We start from the raw sequence: 21,598 nt of genomic DNA, 5'->3' as shown, positions 1-21,598 counted from the left end.
GAATCAATACTCAGCAGACTGTACAAGATACCAGGTAGGTTATAAACTCTAAGCACCAACTGCCAGTGAACGCGTTCATTCATTCGATATGTTGTAAGTATTGACCCATTCCTTGCAGAGCTTGGTGGGAAGGATGTGGAGGATCTCTTCTCAGCTGTCCTGAGCCCCAGCACCAGCCAACCTCCTCAGATGCCTCAACAGATCCAGGGAGCTCAAACCCTGCAAGGTCCTGGTTTACATCCCTCCCAACCCAACTCAGGTTTGTTTAGGAAAATAAGGAATGTTTCAGTGATATGATTAAGACTCTAAGTTAGCAGTTGTCTTCTGATTGTATGATGTCTGTCATATTTTCCATGTTAAAATACTCCCATGCAGGTTTTAATGCACAACTGTGCGTGTAGCATTCATAGGTTTACTTCCAAAAGCGTGTGGCTCTATCGAAACAATTCTGTAATATTTGAGTGTCTCCACCAAGGGTGGGTTTCCCAAGAGCATAGTTAACCAACTGTGGTTGCAAGCTCCACCGTTACCAGCATAGTTCAGTGATTCCTGAATCCATATTTCCCACAAAAATTCACAAACAGCATCGGAAAGTTGTGGTTGGAACTACAGCCATTGACCTGCGGTTGGAAGCATAATTCTTGTTAGTATTACATGTGGACATAGATCATGCTATTGCACAAAATAAACAAGCAAACATGCAGTACAATCTATCTCTTTCATTTGTTGTATATACAAATTACATTCTATGTCTTTTAGTTTGTCAAAAGAATAAAAGCATTGTGAAGAGTGATGTAATAGGAATCCTGAATCAAACATCTGAAAATAAAGCAAAACAACGGAGAACAAAAATAGCCAAATAGTTTTTGTAGTTTACAGCTATAATCTGTAAACTACTATAATTAATTTATTAATTATGAAAAATTGTAATCAATTAATTATGAAAAATTATTTGTACTCCACTACTGGCATGACATCATAAAAAAAAAAGTCTATATTGTTGAAGCAGCATGATTTTGGGAGTTTTGGTTGAGACTCCCTGTTTAGGCCAATGACAGACGGGCGACGTTCAAGAAACCTGTGTTGAGATTGTAATTCAGTGTTGATGGTATTTTTAAATTTGCACATAAAAATCAAACATTTCACCTTTCCAGAATGTTCTGGGTTTTGTAAAAGCTCAGTCGATGGCGTCTGTGGCATTTTGACTCATCCCTTTAAGGAACGCTCCACTTTTTTTGGAAATAGGCTCATTTTACAACTCCCCTAGAGAAAAACGAGTTTTACCGTTTTTGAATCCATTCAGCCGATCTCCAGGTCTGGCGGTAGCACTTTTAGCTTAGCTTAGCATAAATCATTGAATTGGATTAGACCATTAGCATCTTGCTCAAAAATGACTAAAGAGTTTCGATAATTTTCCATTTAAAACTTGGCTCTTCTTTAGTTACATCGTGCACTAAGACCGACGGAAAATGAAAAGTTGAGATTTTCTGGGCTGATATGGCTAGGAACTATACTCTCGTTCCAGCGTAATAATCAAGGAAATTTGCTGTCGTTCCATGAGTGCAGCAGGCGCAGTGATATTATGCAGCGCCTGAAAGTAGTCCCCAGCTAGGTAACTAGTTATGATATAGTTGGGGACTATTTTCAGACGCTGTGTAATATCAATGGATTCAAAAACGGTAAAACTCAACTGTTTAACTCTTGGGGAGTTGTAAAATGAGCCTATTTCCAAACAAAAGTGGAGTGTTCCTTGAAGTGCATTACTGTAAACACATTTTTGTTTGTTTGTTTTTACAAACTGAGGTTTTTCGTTCTCAGGTGACTCAAACTGAATGACATTCACTGTGGTAAGTCTTGTAGACCAGAAGCATTGCTGTATGCACCATTGCTCAATTGTATTGGTATGTTTTTGTGTACAGGAATGTCTTCACGAATGCCAGTGATAAACGGTTTGATGGAACCCAAACAGCAGTTTTCACAGTCCCAAATTGCTCCTGGAGCAGGGCCTGATATGGCTCGAAATATCCCATCAATGCAGCGCATGCCTTTCTCAGACAATCTTAGGTCAGCCTTGTTATTTCTTCAGACACACTCACATCTAAACTGCAATGTTGATAAAAAATAAATGAACAGAGTACATTTGTGTTAGTCTTTTTTTGTTGAGTAGGTGAAAATGTTGTGGCACATTTTGATTAAATCAGTATTTCTAGATGACATTTATTATATCTCCTGCACAGGGACAGAAAGTTCAATCTGATAGCGCAGGAGACTGCTGGTCCGTGGTCCGCTACAGGGTCAGCTTCGGCCTCTGCTCCAGCCGCTGCCTCTGAGGTGGAGGGAGACTCCATGTCCACCGCACAGAAAAGCACTCTGAAGTGGGAAAAAGAAGAAACGCTTGGAGAACTCGCCACTGTCGCACCGGTCCTGTACACTAATGTCAACTTCCCGAACCTCAAGGAGGAATATCCAGGTCAGCTAAGGGATTTTAAAATGATCTGTCATATACAGCTTTGAAAATCAATAAAGTACTATATGTTACAATCAACACGACTTGCTATTAAGAACCCATTTTACTATATTTAGAATGAAATAGGGATGTCCCGATCAGGTTTTTTGTGCCCCTGATCTGATCTGAGTCATTGAATATTGAGTATTTGCCAATACTGAGTCCTGATCCGATACTTGTATATTCCTAGTGCTTAATTGCATAATTCAAGTACAATAAAGTTATTAAAATCAATCCATAGATGCACGTGCATGTATAAGATGCACTGTCTCTATGTATATATTTGCACATACTGTATAAAGACATTGATAGAACATGGGACAACTGATGTAAACTTCTTGTATTTTATACATACAATAAGCATAATAATTGCAACATAAAGGTAAAAAAGTGGAGATATGGATAGAAAGCATGGAACTCGCTGTCAGAATGCCAGTCTGTCAGTCAAATCGGAAGCAAGACATAACCCATAGCAACGCGTTATGGCAGTGACGTCTCAGATAGTCTGACCGCAGATAAATACTGATCAGTTTTAAAAAAATGCTTGATCGATCCTGATCCTTGAGATCTGCACAGGACATCCCTAGTATGAAATCTAACATTTTATATATTAATGCAATTAAGAAAGTTAAAATGGTATAGTTAGATTTACATGTTGACCTTAATGGACACAATCTCTTCTTAATATCCCTCAATGTTATACTTCTAATAGATACTTTTATTTTACTGTTATAACCTTACAGACTGGTCAACACGAGTAAAACAAATTGCAAAACTCTGGAGAAAAGCAAGTTCACAGGACCGGGCTCCATATGTGGTAAGTTACACAGTATCTGCTGCAATACGTTGAGTTTATCATCATCACCAGCATATGTAATGTTTGGAATGCTGGTGTGCTGGCTTGTCGAACAGCTTTATCTGCTAAATTTTCCTGGTGAATACCCGTTAGACCAGCATCAGGCCAACACTAAACAGAATAGACCAGCTTAGAATTTATTTCAGCAGGATATAGGGACCCTTGAGTGTTGGTCAAAGTCCAAAGAATAAATTGGACCCAAGGAGCTCATTACGATCTAAGAGATAAATAAATTTCAAAAGATATGATTAAAGGGAACATTACCTTGACGTCAAAGAGTGCCACTTAAAATAAAAACGCTTTTAGACAATTAGTCTAAAAACCATGTAATTTTAGCAAATTTATGCAACCTTTGAATTTCAATGGTCTTTCTTTGATATCAACACTGCACAACCACTCTACCATTCACAGCAAAAGGCCAGAGATAACAGGGCAGCCCTGCGCATTAACAAAGTTCAGATGTCCAACGAGACCATTAAACGGCAGCCGCCTCAGCCAGAGCAGCCTTTAGAAGAGTTTGATCCTGCTATTCCACCACTGGACCCGGAATTACTGTTCAAAGATCCACTGAAGCACAAGGAATCAGAGCATGAACAAGAATGGAAGTATAGGCAGGTAAGTCTTTAGACATTTGTTTGGAAAAGAGCTAAATGACTTATTGACAGCCAGAAATGTTTTGGTTTTGTCAAATAAATTATATAAATGACATTTCAATGTCTTTGACTTGTCCGATTTGTAAAACTGAGACAAGTTTTATTTTTCAATGAGAATTATTTTAATGCATGTTTGGTCTGGTGGTGGACATCAAACAAGGTTACATCAAGTTTGTGTCACAACTGCGTTTTGTGCTACAGTTTTTAATGTTGAAATGTTTGCATGAGCAGCCTTCAAAATAAACTCTACTAAAGCATATTTTAAAGCATTAAGCACATTTTTCCTTGAGAGAGCAGAAAGGAACATGAAAAATGTTTGAAATGTGACATTTTCTTCCGGCATAAACTCAGACATCTTAGGAACTTCTCAGAATTTTAAATGAATTACATCTGTGTTCCCTTTTGCCAAGAAGTGATTAAGCTTGTCAAAAATAGTTTTAAACTCTAAAATAAAGAACTTATATTTATGTTAGCTTGATTTATTACTATTCAGTGAATTTAATTGCAATTGTAATGCATTATGTAATTTAAATAAATCGCACATGGTACATTTTCTGATTATTTAATAATTATTATGTATTTTTTCAATTACTGTTGAAGCAATTGAGACAGAAAAGTAAGCAGCAAGCTAAGATCGAAGCTACACAGAAACTTGAGCAGGTGAAGAATGAGCAACTTCAGCAGCAGCAGCAACAACTTCCATCAATCAGCCAATCTGAGCATGACTCTTCTGGTCACCTGCATTCCAACAGTGGGAACATGTCTCCCAAGCAGCCCAGTTCAAGCAATGGGGTTTCAAAGTCACAGCTGCCCGGCACGCCCACATCGTGTTCCCCAGATGACGTCTTTTTGCGCCCTCATCCACCACCCCCATCTTCAGGATCTCAGCCACAGAGCCCTCAGATGTTCTCCCCAAGCTCCTCTGGCTCCAGACCATCCTCACCATGGGATCCCTACGCCAAAATGGTAGGCACACCCAGACCACCACCTACTGGGCAGGGAACTCCACGCCGTAACTCGGAATCAGGGAAATCTCCCAGAGGTCTTTCAGAGCCAATTGGCTCTCCAACAGCCATATGTAATGACCCCTATGCCAAGCCCCCAGACACCCCAAGGCCAGCAGGAGCTACAGACCCTTTTCTCAAACCTATGTGCCCTCCCAGAGCAAGTCAGACAGTGGAAGGGAGGCATCTTATTGGCTCCCCAGGCCATGATCCATTCTCTAGGGTGTCTGTGAGAAAGGAAGCCTACCAGAGGATGCCCCAGGGCAGGATGATACTCTCAGACCCATATGCTCGTCCTTTACTAACTCCTATCCCAGGCAGCAATGAATCAGGGTCTGTTCAGGTCTTTAAAACCCCTATGCCACCCCCTCAGCCTCAGGAACAATATGCAGGTATGCATGCACGGAGAGCAAGTGGGGATCCCTTCGAAAGACCAATGATGCCCCCTCGTTCCTCTGAATCATTTTCCCAGAATCAACAGAACGATCCTTATGCACAGCCTCCGCTCACTCCTCGTCCTGTAGTAGGTGACGGCTTTGCAAATCAGAGGCTTTCACGACAGCCCCAAACCCTCCCTTTTTCTCAGCCAGGGCCAATGGCTCGCCAGACTTCCTGTAACCCATATGCTCGAGCCCCTTCTACCCCTCGGCCAGACTATTCCCAGTGTGATCCCTATGGACAACAGTCTGCTACATCTAGACCTTTGAGTGACCCTTTTGCCCCATCTTCGTTTTCTAACCCATACGCTAGAATGCCAGGCACACCTAGACCACATGACCCTGAACCCTACACTCAACAGCCTGCATCTCGTCATCCGGTCATGATGAGTCAACCCTCTCAGCAATCTCAGCAGCAGACTCAAAACCGCATAATGTCCCCTGTGTCAATGGACCCTTACGCTCAACCCCCTGGGACCCCACTCTCAGGAATGGCAGACCGGTTTCCCAAGTCTCCAAGTCACCAAAGGACTCCTGATCCTTTTAGTCAACCCCCTGGACTGCCACGCCCTGTAGGGCCTGATCATCACGCACAGTCATTGGGAAGGTCCCAGTCATTGCCTAATGATTCATGTGCACATCCCTCACGAACACCTCATCCTGGAGGATTCGGACAGGGGTTGGTACCTGGGCCCATGGTCAATCAAAATCCATTCTCTTCTCCTCAAGTCTTGATGCAAGACTCTTTTGCCAGTCCAACAAAACATGGACCTCAGACCCTCAAACATCTGGGCATGACAGATGAAACCGTATCTCAGCCGATGTCCTGTCGACCCAATCAGACTCCTATCCATGACCCTTTTGAGCAGGCCCCCATGCTTCCACATCGTCAATGTGGAGAAAATAAAGAACAACAAGGTTTGGTACAGAGTATGAGTTCTCACCCCATGGGCCAGCCCAGCACTGAAGCTCAAACGGTACCTCTAGCTGAAGCTGAGGAAAGACTCAGACAGGTGTGGTTTTATTTCATTGCTACTTTAAGATGGTATATTTGCTTATGAAGTGCACTGTATTAGTTACAATATATAACTTGCACAACACTAATTATCACAATGTTAATTTGTTTACAGCGTCAGCGTATTCGAGAACTGATCCTCAAACAGCAACAACAGAAGAGTGCCATACGTCAAGATAAGGGTGTACAGGATCATCCTCTGACCATGCCTCCAGGAACCCCTCAACACTGGAGTCAGGAGTCTACAGGCCAACAGAGTGAAATTTTTAATCGCCCACCACCACCATATCCTGGTCCAGGAGCTGTAAGAGCCCCTCAGAGATTCCATGGGCCATTCCCAGGAGATCAACAGGGGCATTTCCCTGAAGGCCAGTTTCCTAGACCACAGTTTCCTGCGGATGCTGACTTAAATATAAGGCAGCTTGGGTCAAGGTAGGTGAATTTATATACTTCAAAACATTTGTACAAAATGTAGGGACAAATGTTATTCAAAAGCAAATATTATGTTATTTTGTTGATTTTAGGATGCCCCTCACTCCTAATGTCCAAGGTCCTATAGGAGCTCCAAGACCGCATCAGTTGCAGGACCCAATAATTGAAGCTCATCCACAGATGAGAAGATCCATGTCTATGGACTTGGGGAAATCAATAGGAGGCAACCCTTTAGTAACCCCACATTTACCTCCTCGTGGCATGCATGTGCAACAGCACAACATCATGGGGCAGCCTTTCATAGAACTGAGACACAGAGCGCCAGATAGCAGACTTCGGCTTCCCTTTGGAGCTCCTACTATGCAGGGAAATCGAATGGAATCGCCCTCACAGCAACGACCCCCAGGTTTCATGCATGGCCAAGAAATGGGATTCCCCTTCAATCAAGTTCCAAAGCTAATGGACACAACAATGAATCAGTCTCAGCTAGCTAATACGCAGATGCAGGCATCTCTCAGCTTGGGGAATTTACAACAAGCCAATATTCCGTTGAGAGCTGGACATCCACAAATCCCCCTGACGAGGTCTATAAGCCAACCTGCTTCCAGTGAGACTCTCAGTGCTCCCTTACTCACAAGTATTGCTGCTACATGTGCTGTCCAAAACATTGAGGTCCCTTTATCCACAAATGAAGTACCTGAGGAGAAAATCGATACTGATGAATCTGCTGTGAAGGACCTTGAAGATGTTGAGGTGAAGGACCTTGTGGATGCTGATTTAGAGAACTTAAATCTCGATCCAGATGATGGAAAGGACTTGGATCTTGAAACGAATGACCTGCATCTAGATGACTTCTTAACATCTGGGAAATTTGATATAATTGCCTATGCTGATGCTGATTTAGATCTTAGCGAGGACCTGGATCTCAGTGATCCAATAGAAGACCACACTGAGACGTCTGACTTCCAAAAGACAAAAGCTGAGAAAAAGACTGATAGTTTTGATGGCTCATCATCATCATGCTCGACATCGACAGCGACGGAAGTAGTAGACACAACTGCTCAGTCTCAAGGTCACATCAGTCCAGACGTTCCTCGGGATCAGGTTTTGGTTTCCTTGAAAACAGAGGAGGATAGCAAAAATGGAATTAAAGATTGCTTGTCCCAAGACACATCTTGTAAGAATCAGGTAAATGATAGTGCTGCCATTAATCAAGCTGGATTTGAAGGTGATATTGATGCCAGTTTACAGGTTCCTAAGTCTGGAATTCACTCCGATGCTACTCCAGTGCTTTCAAGCATGCTGGTCAATGTACCACCAGAAGGTGAATCACAGAAGCAGGAACTCTCATCAGCACAAGGCAACCCACCAAGTCAGGAAGCTACAGTGTCACTCAGTAGCACTATGCTGGAGCAAGGAAACTTCTCAGTGCAGGGGATGGATACTGGCCTCAGTATTGACCAATCGTTGGTGTCTTCTCATGGTGAAAGTGCATTAGAAGTCCCAGGCTCCATTCAGGAACAACAACAAAGCCATATTTTTGATATGGATCAAAAGGATGATGTACTCTCAGGGGAACAACACAACATTCTTGCTCAACAGGCATTGCTGTCACAGCAAGGCAATCAGATCAGACCACTGCTTCTGGAGGAGCAACCACTCCTTCTCCAAGACCTCCTGGATCAGGAGAGACAGGAGCAGCAGCAGCAGAAACAAATGCAAGCTATGATAAGACAGCGTTCCAGTGATTCATTCTTCCCAAACATAGGTAAGAGGTAGCTAATATAATATGTAATTCTGTTCTTCCTTGATCCGAGATTAGGCCTTTTTCTGTTTTGCATGTGGCAGAATGTGTACTTGGCTATAATTTTACTTAAATTTGCATACTTTTTCATTGATTTATTCAGATTTTGATGCTATCACAGACCCCATAACGAAGGCAAAGATGGTTGCATTGAAAGGAATCAATAAAATGATGGTCCAGAACAACATGGGAATGTCTCCTATGGTCATGAACAAGTGAGTTAATGATCTCGTTTATTAGACTAAAATATTATTAGATTTATTTCTAAAGAAATAAAATGCATACCTAAACTAAATACATAAGTGTATGAGCTTTTTCATTAATGGCTTTTCCTTTATTCTCCTCTTCACAAATCTCAATTAGTGTCCAGACAGGGCAGGCGCTACCAGTCCCTGATGGAGGTATAACTCCAGTGCAGTTGGCTGGACAGGTGAAACTCTTTGCAGATTTCCTCTTATCAGCAGGCCCACACTGAATCTGAGTGTGTAGAATGCACATGGAATCTTGCGTGTTTATTAAATATTTTGGCTAATTTGATGTTCCTTTACCTACCAGTAAGAGTGTAGTAATTTCAGATTGTCTCAATGTTCTGTTAATTTCTCATTTAGGATGGCAAACCTGCTCCTCACATGGCACGACCCAATCCCCCAAATATTGGACCAGGATTTTCCCGTAAGTCTTTTATAATTATGGATATCAGTAATACAGTCCACATTGGTGCTACTCATCCAGTTATGAAACTGTTTATGTGATTCCAAAATAAGCATTTACTTAACATATTTAAATTGTCATTTTACACTTAACCACACAAATGCATTCTGTATGCCAGTAATTATTAATTCCAACCTTTTCCCCATCAAGATGATGCACAGAAGGTTCAGTATGAAGACTGGCTCAGGGAAACCCAGCAGCTGCTTCAGATGCAGCAGAAGTTTTTGGAGGAGCAGATTGGGGCCCATAGAAAGTCAAAAAAGGCCCTGTCAGCCAAGCAGAGAACTGCCAAGAAAGCAGGACGGGAGTTTCCTGAGGAGGACGCAGAGCAGCTGAAACATGTGACAGAGCAGCAGGGGGTGGTGCAGAAACAGCTGGAACAGGTAAAGCATACACATAATATCAGTTATTTATGGTTTTAACTTCATGAGCCGCTTTGCTTACAGATGAAGTCCCTGGCCTCTTTCTGAAAAATAAATCTAATAAAACAATTTTCAGTTTATAAGATAATCTAGAAAAGTATTATGATTGCATTGAAAATGAAATAAAAATACACATATTTAATAATTGAAAACAAAGCACCTTATCATTTGATTTAAAGCCTATGCACACTATAACAATAACTATCCTAGTGTCCATAGCCATCTGTTTAATGTAAGTGTGTGCTGCAGTTGTCATCTGCTGCTTTAAATGATCAAGTTCTTCAAAATCAGGTGAATTCTGACTGGCTTTCAGTGTTTTTATCGTTCATCAGATTACAAAATTATTTATATGTATTTATATAATCTGTAAAAGCCATAGGACCATAAAATGTTTGTCCAATCATATCCCTTGTTCCGAGGGCTACGATGGGCTGTCCTACCTGCCCGTCAACGTATGTATTTGCATCCTTCCGCACACCCAGCTCACGCAAACATGATATGTCATCAGCACGAGAATGGAAGGCGTTATTATTGTGATATTATAACATGAGGTAATCTGACAGCATTGCATTCAACCCTCCACCAATGCTCTCTCATCGTTTTGCTGGTTAGCCTCTGGTCTGCCTGTGCGCGATCATGTGCTTTGGAGGAGGCGTGGCTTTGGAGACTGATTTTGCAGGGAGGGTGGGATCTTATGCTTTCAGAGCTAGCTTGCTATTGCTAGCCTCTCCGAAATTGCCTACCCTACCTTTAATTCATACATACATTGTTTCAAAGATTCACCACTACATATTAGAAAGACAAGGACATAGTCGCTCAAACTTGGGGACATTTTTTTTTTGTAATTGTCAAGGACATGTTTAAATGAATGGAACAATACATCTAGTTGTAATGTTTCAGTCCCATTTTTCTGTGCTTTTTCCAGATTCGCAAACAGCAGAAGGAGCATGCAGAGCTTATAGAGGAGTACAGGGTTAAACAGCAGCAACAAGGTAGCATGCAGCCCGCAATGATGCATGGAATGCCACCAATGCAGCCTCATGCTAGCATGATGCCAGTTGGGCCCCCAATAAACCAACCTACGATGGGTCCCATGATGCCCATTCGTCTCCACCCTGGCCAACCAGATGCAACTAATGTGATCAACACAGCAGGTTGGCACCCTGGTGCACCTGTTCCCAGTGGAGCACCTCAAATGCCAGGAGTAATGCCCGCTCAAGTAGTGCAGGCACAGCCTCCGCAGCCGGCAGTGGCGAGGCCCAGTCAGGGGCAGGCAGGTGGCGAGTCTCCTCACGTGAATTTCGACGATACCAACCCATTTAGTGAAGGCTTCCAGGAGCGTGAGCGCAAGGAGCGGCTACGGGAGCAGCAGGAGAGGCAAAGAGTGCAGCTTATGAAGGAGGTGGAAAGACAGCGGGTGAAACACTGCATGGAGCAACAGCAAGTCCCTAACTGTCAAGATGGTACAATGAGGGCCTTGTCACAAATGCCTTTTTACAACCAAGAGCTACCGCAGGACTTCATGCAGCCACCCAGAATGCAGCAGCAGATGCAGGGTCCACCATTTCCACAGCAGCAAGGCATGCAATCAGGGTTCGTTGGAGGACCGTCCAGACCAATGATGGGTAACGGTCCGTTCCCTCAGGAAATGGGACCGGGGTTTGTTTCTGAGAACCTAGCACCCCACGGGCCTAACTTTGTCCAGGCACAAGCTAGACCTCAGAGATATCCTGGGCCAAACATGATGCCTCAGAATCCAACTCAAGGGCATCAGTTCCCAATGGAGGGTCCCATGCCCTTGCCTCCAAACTTTCCAGGTCCCAGTCCGTCACTAATCCAGCTGTACTCCAATATCATTCCGGAAGAGAAGGGCAAGAAGAAAAGGAACCGCAAGAAGAAGAAAGATGAAGATTGTGAGTCGCTGAGAGCTCCTTCCACACCTCACTCAGACCTGACAGCCCCGTTAACACCCTGCGTCTCAGATACATCATCCACACCGACAAGGAACCCAATGGTCTTCGGCGACCATGAGTTCTGCGAGATGTCCCAGCCTGGATCATCTACACCAGGCTCCATGAGCAGCCAACCCCACTCTGAGCTGGAGCGTCAGCTTTCTGAAGGCAGTTGCGGGCCAGAAATGGCCATGGGCCAACAGGAGATGCACGACAGGATCCTGTCCAACATCAAATTGGAGAAGGTGGAGGCGAGTGACTGCCATGGGCATAAAGGAATGGAGATGGAAATGGGACTAGGCATGGTCAAGGTAGAGGGAGAGAGGGAGGGAATGTTGCTTCATCCTGCGAGCCAAAGTCCAGCCAACAATTCGAAAGGAGAAGCTGGGAATGAACTCCTCAAACACCTCCTGAAGAAGAAGAGGACTCCACCTCCTGCACTTCCTCACCAGAGGTCTGAAGACAGTTTGAGGTCAGAGGAAGAGGGATCCATGGACTGCAAAGCTTTTCTGCGACAGAGCTCCATGGACAGCACTGGGGTGAGCATTTCAGGATACATCATTTTCATTGTAAAACATGGGTATTTTTGAGCTCTTGTCTTGACGGTGTCATTTTTCCTTCCCAACAGATGTTCTCGGATTTAAACCACCCTGATTTCCCCGGAATATTGCTTCCAGAGGACAAGAAGAAACAGAGGAACAAGAGGGCACCTAAGAGCGGAGACAGACCCGCTCCTCGCTGTAAAAAGAGGAAGAAAGAGGAGGATGAGAATCAAGCAGTGTATTCCTCAACTGAGCCAGTAATGACCCAGTTAAAACAGGTACAATGAAAAATCCTTTTTATTTTCGGTCTAGGTCAGACTAGATAGGGCCTATGTATTTCCACAGCGCTGTCAGTAGGGCTTAAATGTCCCTTCATTAACACCAAACCAGAAATGTGATCTTTATGAGTAATGTTTTACTGCTTATCATGTAGCATTACTATATTATTACAGGTTAAAATAACAGTTTTCTCTTTTAACATGTTATAGTTATATTTATTCCATGGCAAAGTTTAATTTTACTCCAGACTTCAGTGTCACATGATCCTTCAGAAATCATTGTGCTGATTTGCTGCTCAAGAAACATTTATTTTTCTTATTTTTATTAATATTAATGTTGTAAACAGTTGTACTGCTTAATATTTTCGTGAACATTTTTTTTTTTCTGGATTTTTTGCTTTCGTTACATTGTTTTTACTGTAAAACACTTTTTATCAAATAAATGCATCCTTAATTTCTTTCTTTAAAAATTAATAAATCGTTTAGCAATTAAACTTTCTTTTGAGGACGTTTAGATATTTTTATTGAGATATAAGACTAAATGCTAATTAAGAAAGTGATTTTTATTTTTTACAGTAATTTAGCACCTACCAGCAAATCCACTCAGTGTTAGATATCATAAAACTTGTTGCATTGCTAAAACAATTTCTTGTTATGCACAGGCACAGTAGTCTGGTATGTATATTTGTCATAGCCTCTTGTCATGAGTCAAACATGTTCTGCTTTTAATCACAGACATGATTACAGACATGAAAGGCTGTGCCATATCAATTTATGTCTTGTGTATCATCACAATAGAAATCACAGGCCAGAGGAGGATAGTGCTGTGAGACATTATGAACGCTCATCACATAAAAGAAAGGCACTGATGTAGATAATGACCTCTATGATTGAGGAATCTAGGGTCGACGAAGCAGTTTTAAAATGTTCCTGGCTTGAACATTTCTCTGTCAAAAAGTTTTTAGGAATTTAAATTGCTGTTTTTTTTGTTTTTTGTTTTTTTGAAAGAATGAATACATTTATTCAGGAATGAATACTTTTACTCAGCAAGGACACACTAAATTGTTTTAATGTGACAAAGACAGTTAAAATAGTTCTGTTGTCAACTTTGAGAATAAGACGTGCATTTGTGCAGCAAATCAGCATATTGGAATCATTTCTGAAGGATCGTGACACTGAAGACAGGAGTAAAGTTGCTGAAAATTGTATGTCTTTATTTTTTCTATAAATATGGCACCCATATTTGATTAAATTTAACTAAATACTAAATTGATCAAGTCAGTTTAATACTATTTTAATATCATATTGTAATATTTTTTTAATTAAAGTATATTTTGTCTTTTATTATAATAGTAAATGCCATCACTGTGAAATTAAATTAATTGTTTTGAAGGAATTAATTATAAAGAGTCTTAGCATTAGGTGTATCTCATACCTTATGCTCATCACATAAGAAGTTATCAGTTTTCTGACAGGTTTCTTAATTACACTCAAATAGGACCTCTGGAGTGCAGATCTGTCTTTTGTAACGCTCTTCTAAGCATGACCTTTATCTCACATTTCCCATATGTCGCTCTTTGTGTCTCATTGTTTCATTGCACCAGCAGCTTTCTCTCTTGCCCCTAATGGAGCCTCTGGTGGGGGTGAACTTTGCCCATTTCGTGCCCTATGGGGGCGGACAGCTGGACGGGGAGAGCCGTCTCTCGGGCACATTTGGGAGCGCCTCATTGGATGGTGTCTCGGACTATTACTCCCAGCTGATTTACAAGGTAATTAAGAGCAGCTAATAAAACACAGTGTGACTGTACATTTGCCGCTGAAGCTTTTTTTTATGGCTTACATCAAGTCTCGTGACATCAGTAGTAAACTCCACTTATTAGATTTCATGTATGAGACGTACAGATGGTCACTCGTACTTTTATCTCTCTACAGCAGAATAATTTGAGCAACCCCCCCACGCCTCCCGCCTCTCTTCCCCCGACTCCTCCTCCAGTGGCGCGCCAGAAGTTGCTCAATGGCTTTGCCACAACAGAGGAGCTGGCCAGCAAAGGTGGCGTCATTGTTGGCCATGATGGTGAGCAATTTATAGCAATAGCCCAAAACAAAGATAAAAATACATTTAGATAAAAAAATTTAATATGTTGGACAGTGGGCACTAATGACAGTAACTGTTGTTTCTCAACAGTCACCAAAGGGCTGCTTTCTCGACCGCTGCAGTTCAAGGCTGAGGAGGAGCTGCTGGCTCGAGCTCTGGCTCAGGGGCCCAAAACTGTGAATGTGCCGGCTTCTCTTCCCACCCCGCCTCATAACAACCAGGAAGAGCTCAGGTCGGTAGACCGATAACAACAACTGGGATTATAGATTATATCAAAGTCTGACCTTCTAATGTGTATTTTCAATAACAGAGTAGAGATAAAATTGCAATTTTGCTAAGTTCTAGAGGTACTAGCAGTAATGAAATGACCAGGGAAACTGGAGTAACGGCTAATGAAAATTAAGCTTTGCATCACATGAATAAATACTATTTTAAAATACATTAAAATAAAAAGCAGTTATTTACAATATTTCACAATATTACTGTTTTCTGTATTTTTCAATGAATAAATGCAGACTTTTGAAAAATCTAACCAACCCAACCAAAAAATCTAACTTTTGAGCAGTTGTGTGCATACATTTTTAATAGCTTTTTTAAGAATTAAAGTAACTTTTATGATTCTAGTAAATATTATCATCACTGTTAATTATTTTTTTAAATATTATAAAGAGTCTTTGCATTAGTTATGAGACATGCATTAGCTTCACATGAGAAGTCAGGTTTCTGAGAGGTTTCTTAATCACACCTCAGAAGTTAATTCCTTAAAATAAAGGGTTGATTCCTCAGTCAGGGGAAGCTTTCTGTACTCTAGGATGATTGTATAGATAATTATTCTTTAAAGGATATAATATAATTACTTTTTTCCTCAACTTTGGGAATATTTAAAGTTAAGATTTCTCTACTTTTAGCTTATCTCCTACCCAGACTTTTTAACTTCTCTCTATAATACAGTAAATGTATAGCGTTAAAGCAGTAATTGTACTGCCACACTGCAGAGTGATAGTTTGAAGATTTTGTTTTATATGATGATTTTAAAAGTATGTTTGTTTGGTGTTATCAAACATTATTGTCAAACTGATTTATTTAAAAATGTATCACCTGAATGTATTTGAGTTTTTGTCTAGTGTACATCTGAAATGTATTTTTATAACCTTTTATTAATTGTATACCTTGTATAATTTATTCAGAGATCGCCATGAAAATAGCGTTGATGCTGGCATGGCGTTAAATAGTGAAATAATAATGATACTCAAACATTATTTATTTTTTATAAATTCAAACTGAATTGACTGCTAAATAACTTGCGTTCAAGGCCAAACTCAAACCCAACTCTTTTTTTTTTCAAAAACTGAAAAATGTCATTACCATCACACACAATGAAATCGTAACTAAAATCCACTTGAAGGTTGATCAAGGCCTTGTTCAGACCTTTATTCCAGAGCAAATGCTTTAACACAGATGAAACCCTTTTGAAGAAAAGGGCCCCGTTGTATGTGCATAAATGTAATGGAAACAAAATATCAGGTGGACAGTACTTCACTGAAAAGTGATAGTATTTTCTAACCATTCGTCTATTTTTCAAATTCTCCGCTAAAATGTAAATATGTATTTCTCTTGTACACACAGGGGACAGGAGCAATGTGAAGACAGAGACACCCCAGACAGCTGGGTCCCGTCGTCTTCCCCAGAGAGTGTCGTTGGCATGGAGATCAGCCGCTATCCTGATCTCTCATTGGTCAAGGAGGAACCTCCTTCTCCATCCCTGTCTCCAGTAATTCCAATGTTTCCTGTCTTTAGGGGCAAAGGTAACTAACTCCTTCAATTTTGTGCCTACACTTACATTATAAATGTTCTGGGTGACCACAGTGGATTCAATTTTTTTTTTTTCCACTTGTGTTGTAGGCTCAGAGGTCAGGTTACGAGAGGTCAAGATGGAGCCTTCATCAGTGTTCTTCGGCTCTTCATTTGGATCGGTGCAAAATGGTTCCAACACTGGGCTGGTGTCCATCGCCATCACACTGAAGCCAGCAGCTGCTGGGGTGAGAAACAGTGATGCTTGACTAGAGAAATCTTTTTTTAATCAGAATCACTTTTTGCACGACTGCAGAGGATTTGTCTTGATTGACAGCACAAGAACACGAAGTACAGAAAAAGATCCATTTACCTGCTACAGAATGGGCTTACACAAAAATTGACAGATAATTTAAATTCATTGTACGAGCAGTTCGTGGAAGCGCAGTGAGCGGAAATAGAATAAATAACTAGATTATTACATTGTCTAAAGAAAAAAGTATGAGCAATAGAGGAATAGTGATGCTTGCTTTAACAAACATAGCTAATGTGTGATATAATATCTCATTCTTCACTGTGGTCTTTCAGAACATCACTGACGTTGTTGCAGCCATTGCTGACCTGATCCGTGTGAAGATCCCCAGCAGCTACGAGGTCAGCAGTGGCCCGGGAGGAACTATGGGGGCCATCAAGACCTCAGTGGATCCACAGCGTCTGACCTCTGCCCTTCACGAGCCGAACCGACTGCGAGCCACGCAGCAAACACCTCAGCAGCTACAGCACAACCATAACAAAAGTGAGGAGCACCTGCTTATCCATATTTTGTCTCAATTCACTCTGGTTTCGGGCCCAATATATGTCTTTGATCAAACAGTAATATTGTGAAGTATTATTAATATTTGAAATGTTTTTCTATTTTAATATATATTTTAAAATGTAATATATTCCTGTGATCAAAGCTGAAATTTCAACATCATTACTCCAGTCATCAGTGTCACATGATCCTTCAGAAATCATTTTTATACGAGTTGCTGCTCAACAAACATTCCTTATTATCAATGTTGAAGACAGTGGTGGAAACCACGATTTTTAAGCAGGATTTTAGCTCTTTGATGAAAAAATAGCATTTATTTGAAATGGAAATCTTTGTAAAATTATGAATGTTAACTGTCGCTTTTGATCAAATGAATGCATTCTTGCTGAATAAAAGTTGAATTTCTTTCAAAACCCTTACTGACCCCATACTTTTAAATGGCAGTGTATATACATTCAAAAAAATCTAAACCAAATCAATATTACATTATATCTGACAATGATGAAAATTGAGTAGGTGAATGAATGACTAAATAAATCAATCAATTTTATGGTGAATTATACATATAGGTGAATGCAGCAGTATAATTAGCCTGATTGGTAGACAGTTGCATTCAGCCTGTTTACACAAATACAGTTATAGGATAGCAATAAGGAATTGTTTATCCATCACTTGTTAACAGTGCAATATTGTGTCTCTGTCTGGCTGAGTTGCTGACGGAAAATCACTATTGATTTTGTGAACGATTGGAGAAGCTACTTAAACACGGTAGTGATCTTGGCCTGAACTCTATCCAGTTGAAGTCTGCTCATCTGTGTCAGATACTCACTTAATGAATATACTGAATTACATTAAAAGCCTCAATGCAAGATTACATCTCATTCATCACAGGGAAATGACACCGCTCTCTAGTATCGTTGTGTAATTGCCGTGTGTACGCTAATCAGAGCTGGTAGGAGGAACCTTTTCTGTTTATTGACAACTGTGGATATCTTTCAGGTCTTGTTGGTGGTAGAGAGCGGGGTAAGAAGGGACAGGAAAGCCCAGGACCAAAGCAACAATGGTGTCAACACTGTAAAGTGGTTGTTCTTGGCAGTGGCGTGAGGAAAATGACCAAAAATGAGCAGGGCAAAGCACAGGTATGAATATCTTATTTTGGTTTGCTCTTAGTGTTTTCAAAAGTCATTCAAAACCCTTTTTATTTCTAAACATCTGACGTATTTCTAAGTGAAATGTAGGTTGGGACTTTATTTTATTGATTAGATCATTGTGGACATTGCATCGTGAGCGCAACGCGGACACACAAAATATAATTTGGGTTTGGGGTGTGCACCTAAACTGTTAAATGCAAAACAAAAATGCCCACCTTGGCCAGTACTCACATTAACGCAATCGCTTACATCTAAGAATAACGTAAACCGTTAGGAGAAAATAGAATTTGTGTAAGTATATTATATGAGCGCATCAGGTCTTAAAGTGTCATTAATGTTAATCAGACCACAACAGAAAAAGAGAAATCACCATTTTTTGTCATTTTAATAAAAATCAATGTGTTTCTTTCATACACTGTTGTATTTTACATTTGATTACTTTCAAGATTACTTTCAGATTGCATTCAGTTTCTGTAGTATTTCTTAAATGAATACTTGCTCAAATATTAAAGTACTGTTTATTTATTTTTTTTATCTTTGTTCTATTGTATTTATTTGTTCTTCTGCTTGTTATGTTCTGACTGTTTACTTGTCTTCAATGAGTCTGAGAACTTTTTATGTATATTAGTCATAGGACCCACTAGTTATTACTGTTTAGTAACTTGCAAAATAGTCTTAAAAACCTACGTTAAAAATACGTGATCCTACCTGAAAATATTACGATATGATACTTTTGACATATCACCCACCCCTAGACCGCATAGATGACAGCAGGAAAGTCATTTCAGAAGCGAAGCAAGTTACATTATTACATATGCGATTAAAGAAAGACAATACAAGAATTTTTAAACCTGATGTCCTCTGATTTCTCCCAGAAGTCTCGGGTATGTTTGGATGGTGGTTTGGTTTTCTGCAGTCATAGCTGTCTCGTTCTGCACTCATCATCCTCTCAGTCCAATGGGAATGCTGACACCAAGGTTTGTTTTCTCTGTCATAATCCATATGCAAACAGCGTGGTTGATTTTATTTGACTGATGGATCATTTGCTTTTGATTACGCGTGATGAATTTTGCGTGTGTTTCTGTGTTGCATTTCCAGGCATCTGTTGCTCTACTTCCTGAAAGTGCTTTGCAACAGTGTCCCTCTAAAGTCCAGCACCAGTACAGCAACAACATGTCCTCGCTAGACGTCCACTGCCTGGCCCAACTCCAGGCCAAACCGTCCCCTCCCTCCCCGAACCTTCACATGGCTTTCACCCCAGCCAAGGCAGCTCAAGCGATCAAGATGGAATCCAAACCTGAAAGCATATCAGAAAGTCATCTTAAAGTGACGGTAAAGCTTAAACCGTGTTCCCAGAGCCACATGGAAGACAAACCATGGCATCACAGTAAACGGTGGAGAGGTCTGCACTGGCGAAAATGGACGGTACACATCACGATACCAAAAGTTGCCACCCAAACATCTGAGTCGGAAGTTGAGGAGCTTTTACAGCAGCTCAACTCATCTCTGCGACCGTGCTCAACCACTCGAGACCGGCGCCGCTGCTGTTTCTGCCAACAGATAGGCGATGGGATGACGGACGGCCCTGCCAGGCTGCTCAACTTGGACTTGGACACCTGGGTGCACCTCAACTGTGCCCTATGGTCCTCTGAGGTCTATGAGACGCAAGCCGGCGCCCTGATCAACGTTGAATTAGCACGACAGCGAGGGCAAACGGTGGTTTGTGCGTTCTGTCATCGCTTGGGTGCCACCAGTGGCTGTCATCGACTGCGCTGCCTCAACATCTACCACTTCACCTGCGCCCTGCAGGCCGGCTGTACGTTTTTCAAGGATAAGACCATGCTGTGCCACCAGCACCGGCCGCGAGGATCTGGCGCCGCCGCCGGGTTGCACTTAGAACAGCAACTGCGCTGCTTCTCCGTGTTTCGCCGTGTGTTTGTGCAGCGCGATGAGCTGCGACAGTTAGCGGCGGCCGTGCAGCAGCCTGAACGCGGCCATACTTTCCGAGTGGGCAGTTTGCTTTTCCATGCGATGGGTCAGCTGCCACCTGCCCTGCTGCCCACGTTTCATTCATCTACGGCCATCTTTCCACCTGGATACGAGGCGAGCCGGCTCTACTGGAGCATGCGGCACGGCCAGAAGCGCTGCCGGTACGTCTGCTCTGTGGAAGAGCATGAGGGACGTCCCGAATTCAGCATTCGTGTCATTGAGCAGGGCTACGAGGACCTGGTGCTGACTGACACCACTGCTAAAGGTACAGCTGCCACAGTCTCCATTCGATTAATTATATCACATATGCTGATTATAAAATCTGACAGGGTTCCCATAGGTCCTTAAAGACTTAAATTCACTTTGATCAAATTTACCTTCATAAAAGTCTTAAATATTTGAAGTGGTATAACAGATTTAATTATTTAAATTTGGGAATGAAAAAACTGAAATTGTAATATGCCTAATAAGTTGATTAAACCTCAAATGGCTATGATTTAATGAAGACATCGCACGTTTTACAGGCATGGAGTCTCAGAGTAGTTCACAGTCTGTGAATCCTGTGCATTGCCAATGCCAGTAGATTGCTGTTGATGAATTATGACATTGATTTCTTTTTGGTGTTTATATGTTGTAAGTGGTTGTAAGAGCGCATATTTTATCTTCATCACCTTTTTCATGAGCAGCTGAAAATAGTTAAACAGAGAAATTTCAAAATATAAGTTAGGGTGTATTTAAGACTTGTGTATAATAAAAGATCCTGCATTATGCATGGACTTAAGTCTTATCTGGCACATATAATTCAGCATAACACCATTTTCTTGTTGGTTCACCCTGTCAAAGGAAGAAAAGACAAAAACATGTATTGATATGAAATGAAAATTCTTGGCCGAAGCCAAACAAAATGAAACACTGGGCCGAAGGCCAAATAATATACCAAAGATTTTTCGTGTTTTTTTTTTTCCCCATGTAGGCCTATTTTGCCATTTTTTTCACCATTGCATAAATTAAATAGCCAAAATGTGCTTTTTACTGTTTTGTCCTGCTTTTCAAATAAAAAAATCAATTACAAAACAATTTAAAAAATATTTACTTAACTGAACATTTTTTTGCATTCTAGCAGACAGTATACCAAAAAACACAATT

At 41.2% G+C, this 21,598-nt stretch overlaps 2 protein-coding genes across 2 annotated transcripts in view; both read left to right on the top strand.

Annotated features, from left to right (window-relative positions):
* Positions 1–21,598, top strand: part of LOC306846144 (tyrosine-protein kinase JAK1-like) — an 830,156-nt gene that overhangs the window by 252,305 nt on the left and 556,253 nt on the right. The window lies entirely within an intron of this gene.
* The window catches only part of LOC306845908 (histone-lysine N-methyltransferase 2C-like), a 112,985-nt gene that overhangs the window by 81,173 nt on the left and 10,214 nt on the right, over positions 1–21,598 (top strand). Inside the window, exons 31-54 of the mRNA XM_079378922.1 lie at positions 2–34; positions 119–259; positions 1,920–2,064; positions 2,238–2,470; positions 3,250–3,323; positions 3,774–3,977; positions 4,616–6,469; positions 6,587–6,903; positions 6,996–8,671; positions 8,811–8,922; positions 9,071–9,137; positions 9,316–9,379; positions 9,569–9,801; positions 10,766–12,331; positions 12,421–12,612; positions 14,217–14,381; positions 14,545–14,686; positions 14,798–14,939; positions 16,334–16,512; positions 16,610–16,746; positions 17,087–17,294; positions 18,312–18,451; positions 19,339–19,440; positions 19,562–20,717. Coding sequence (XP_079235048.1) covers positions 2–34; positions 119–259; positions 1,920–2,064; positions 2,238–2,470; positions 3,250–3,323; positions 3,774–3,977; positions 4,616–6,469; positions 6,587–6,903; positions 6,996–8,671; positions 8,811–8,922; positions 9,071–9,137; positions 9,316–9,379; positions 9,569–9,801; positions 10,766–12,331; positions 12,421–12,612; positions 14,217–14,381; positions 14,545–14,686; positions 14,798–14,939; positions 16,334–16,512; positions 16,610–16,746; positions 17,087–17,294; positions 18,312–18,451; positions 19,339–19,440; positions 19,562–20,717 — 9,282 coding nt within the window. The remainder of the gene's footprint in view (position 1; positions 35–118; positions 260–1,919; positions 2,065–2,237; positions 2,471–3,249; positions 3,324–3,773; positions 3,978–4,615; positions 6,470–6,586; positions 6,904–6,995; positions 8,672–8,810; positions 8,923–9,070; positions 9,138–9,315; positions 9,380–9,568; positions 9,802–10,765; positions 12,332–12,420; positions 12,613–14,216; positions 14,382–14,544; positions 14,687–14,797; positions 14,940–16,333; positions 16,513–16,609; positions 16,747–17,086; positions 17,295–18,311; positions 18,452–19,338; positions 19,441–19,561; positions 20,718–21,598) is intronic.

The sequence above is a fragment of the Barbus barbus genome (genome assembly GCF_936440315.1).
Source record: "Barbus barbus genome assembly, chromosome: 26".
Lineage (NCBI taxonomy): Eukaryota > Metazoa > Chordata > Actinopteri > Cypriniformes > Cyprinidae > Barbus > Barbus barbus.
This window is presented reverse-complemented; position numbering and strand designations above follow the sequence as displayed.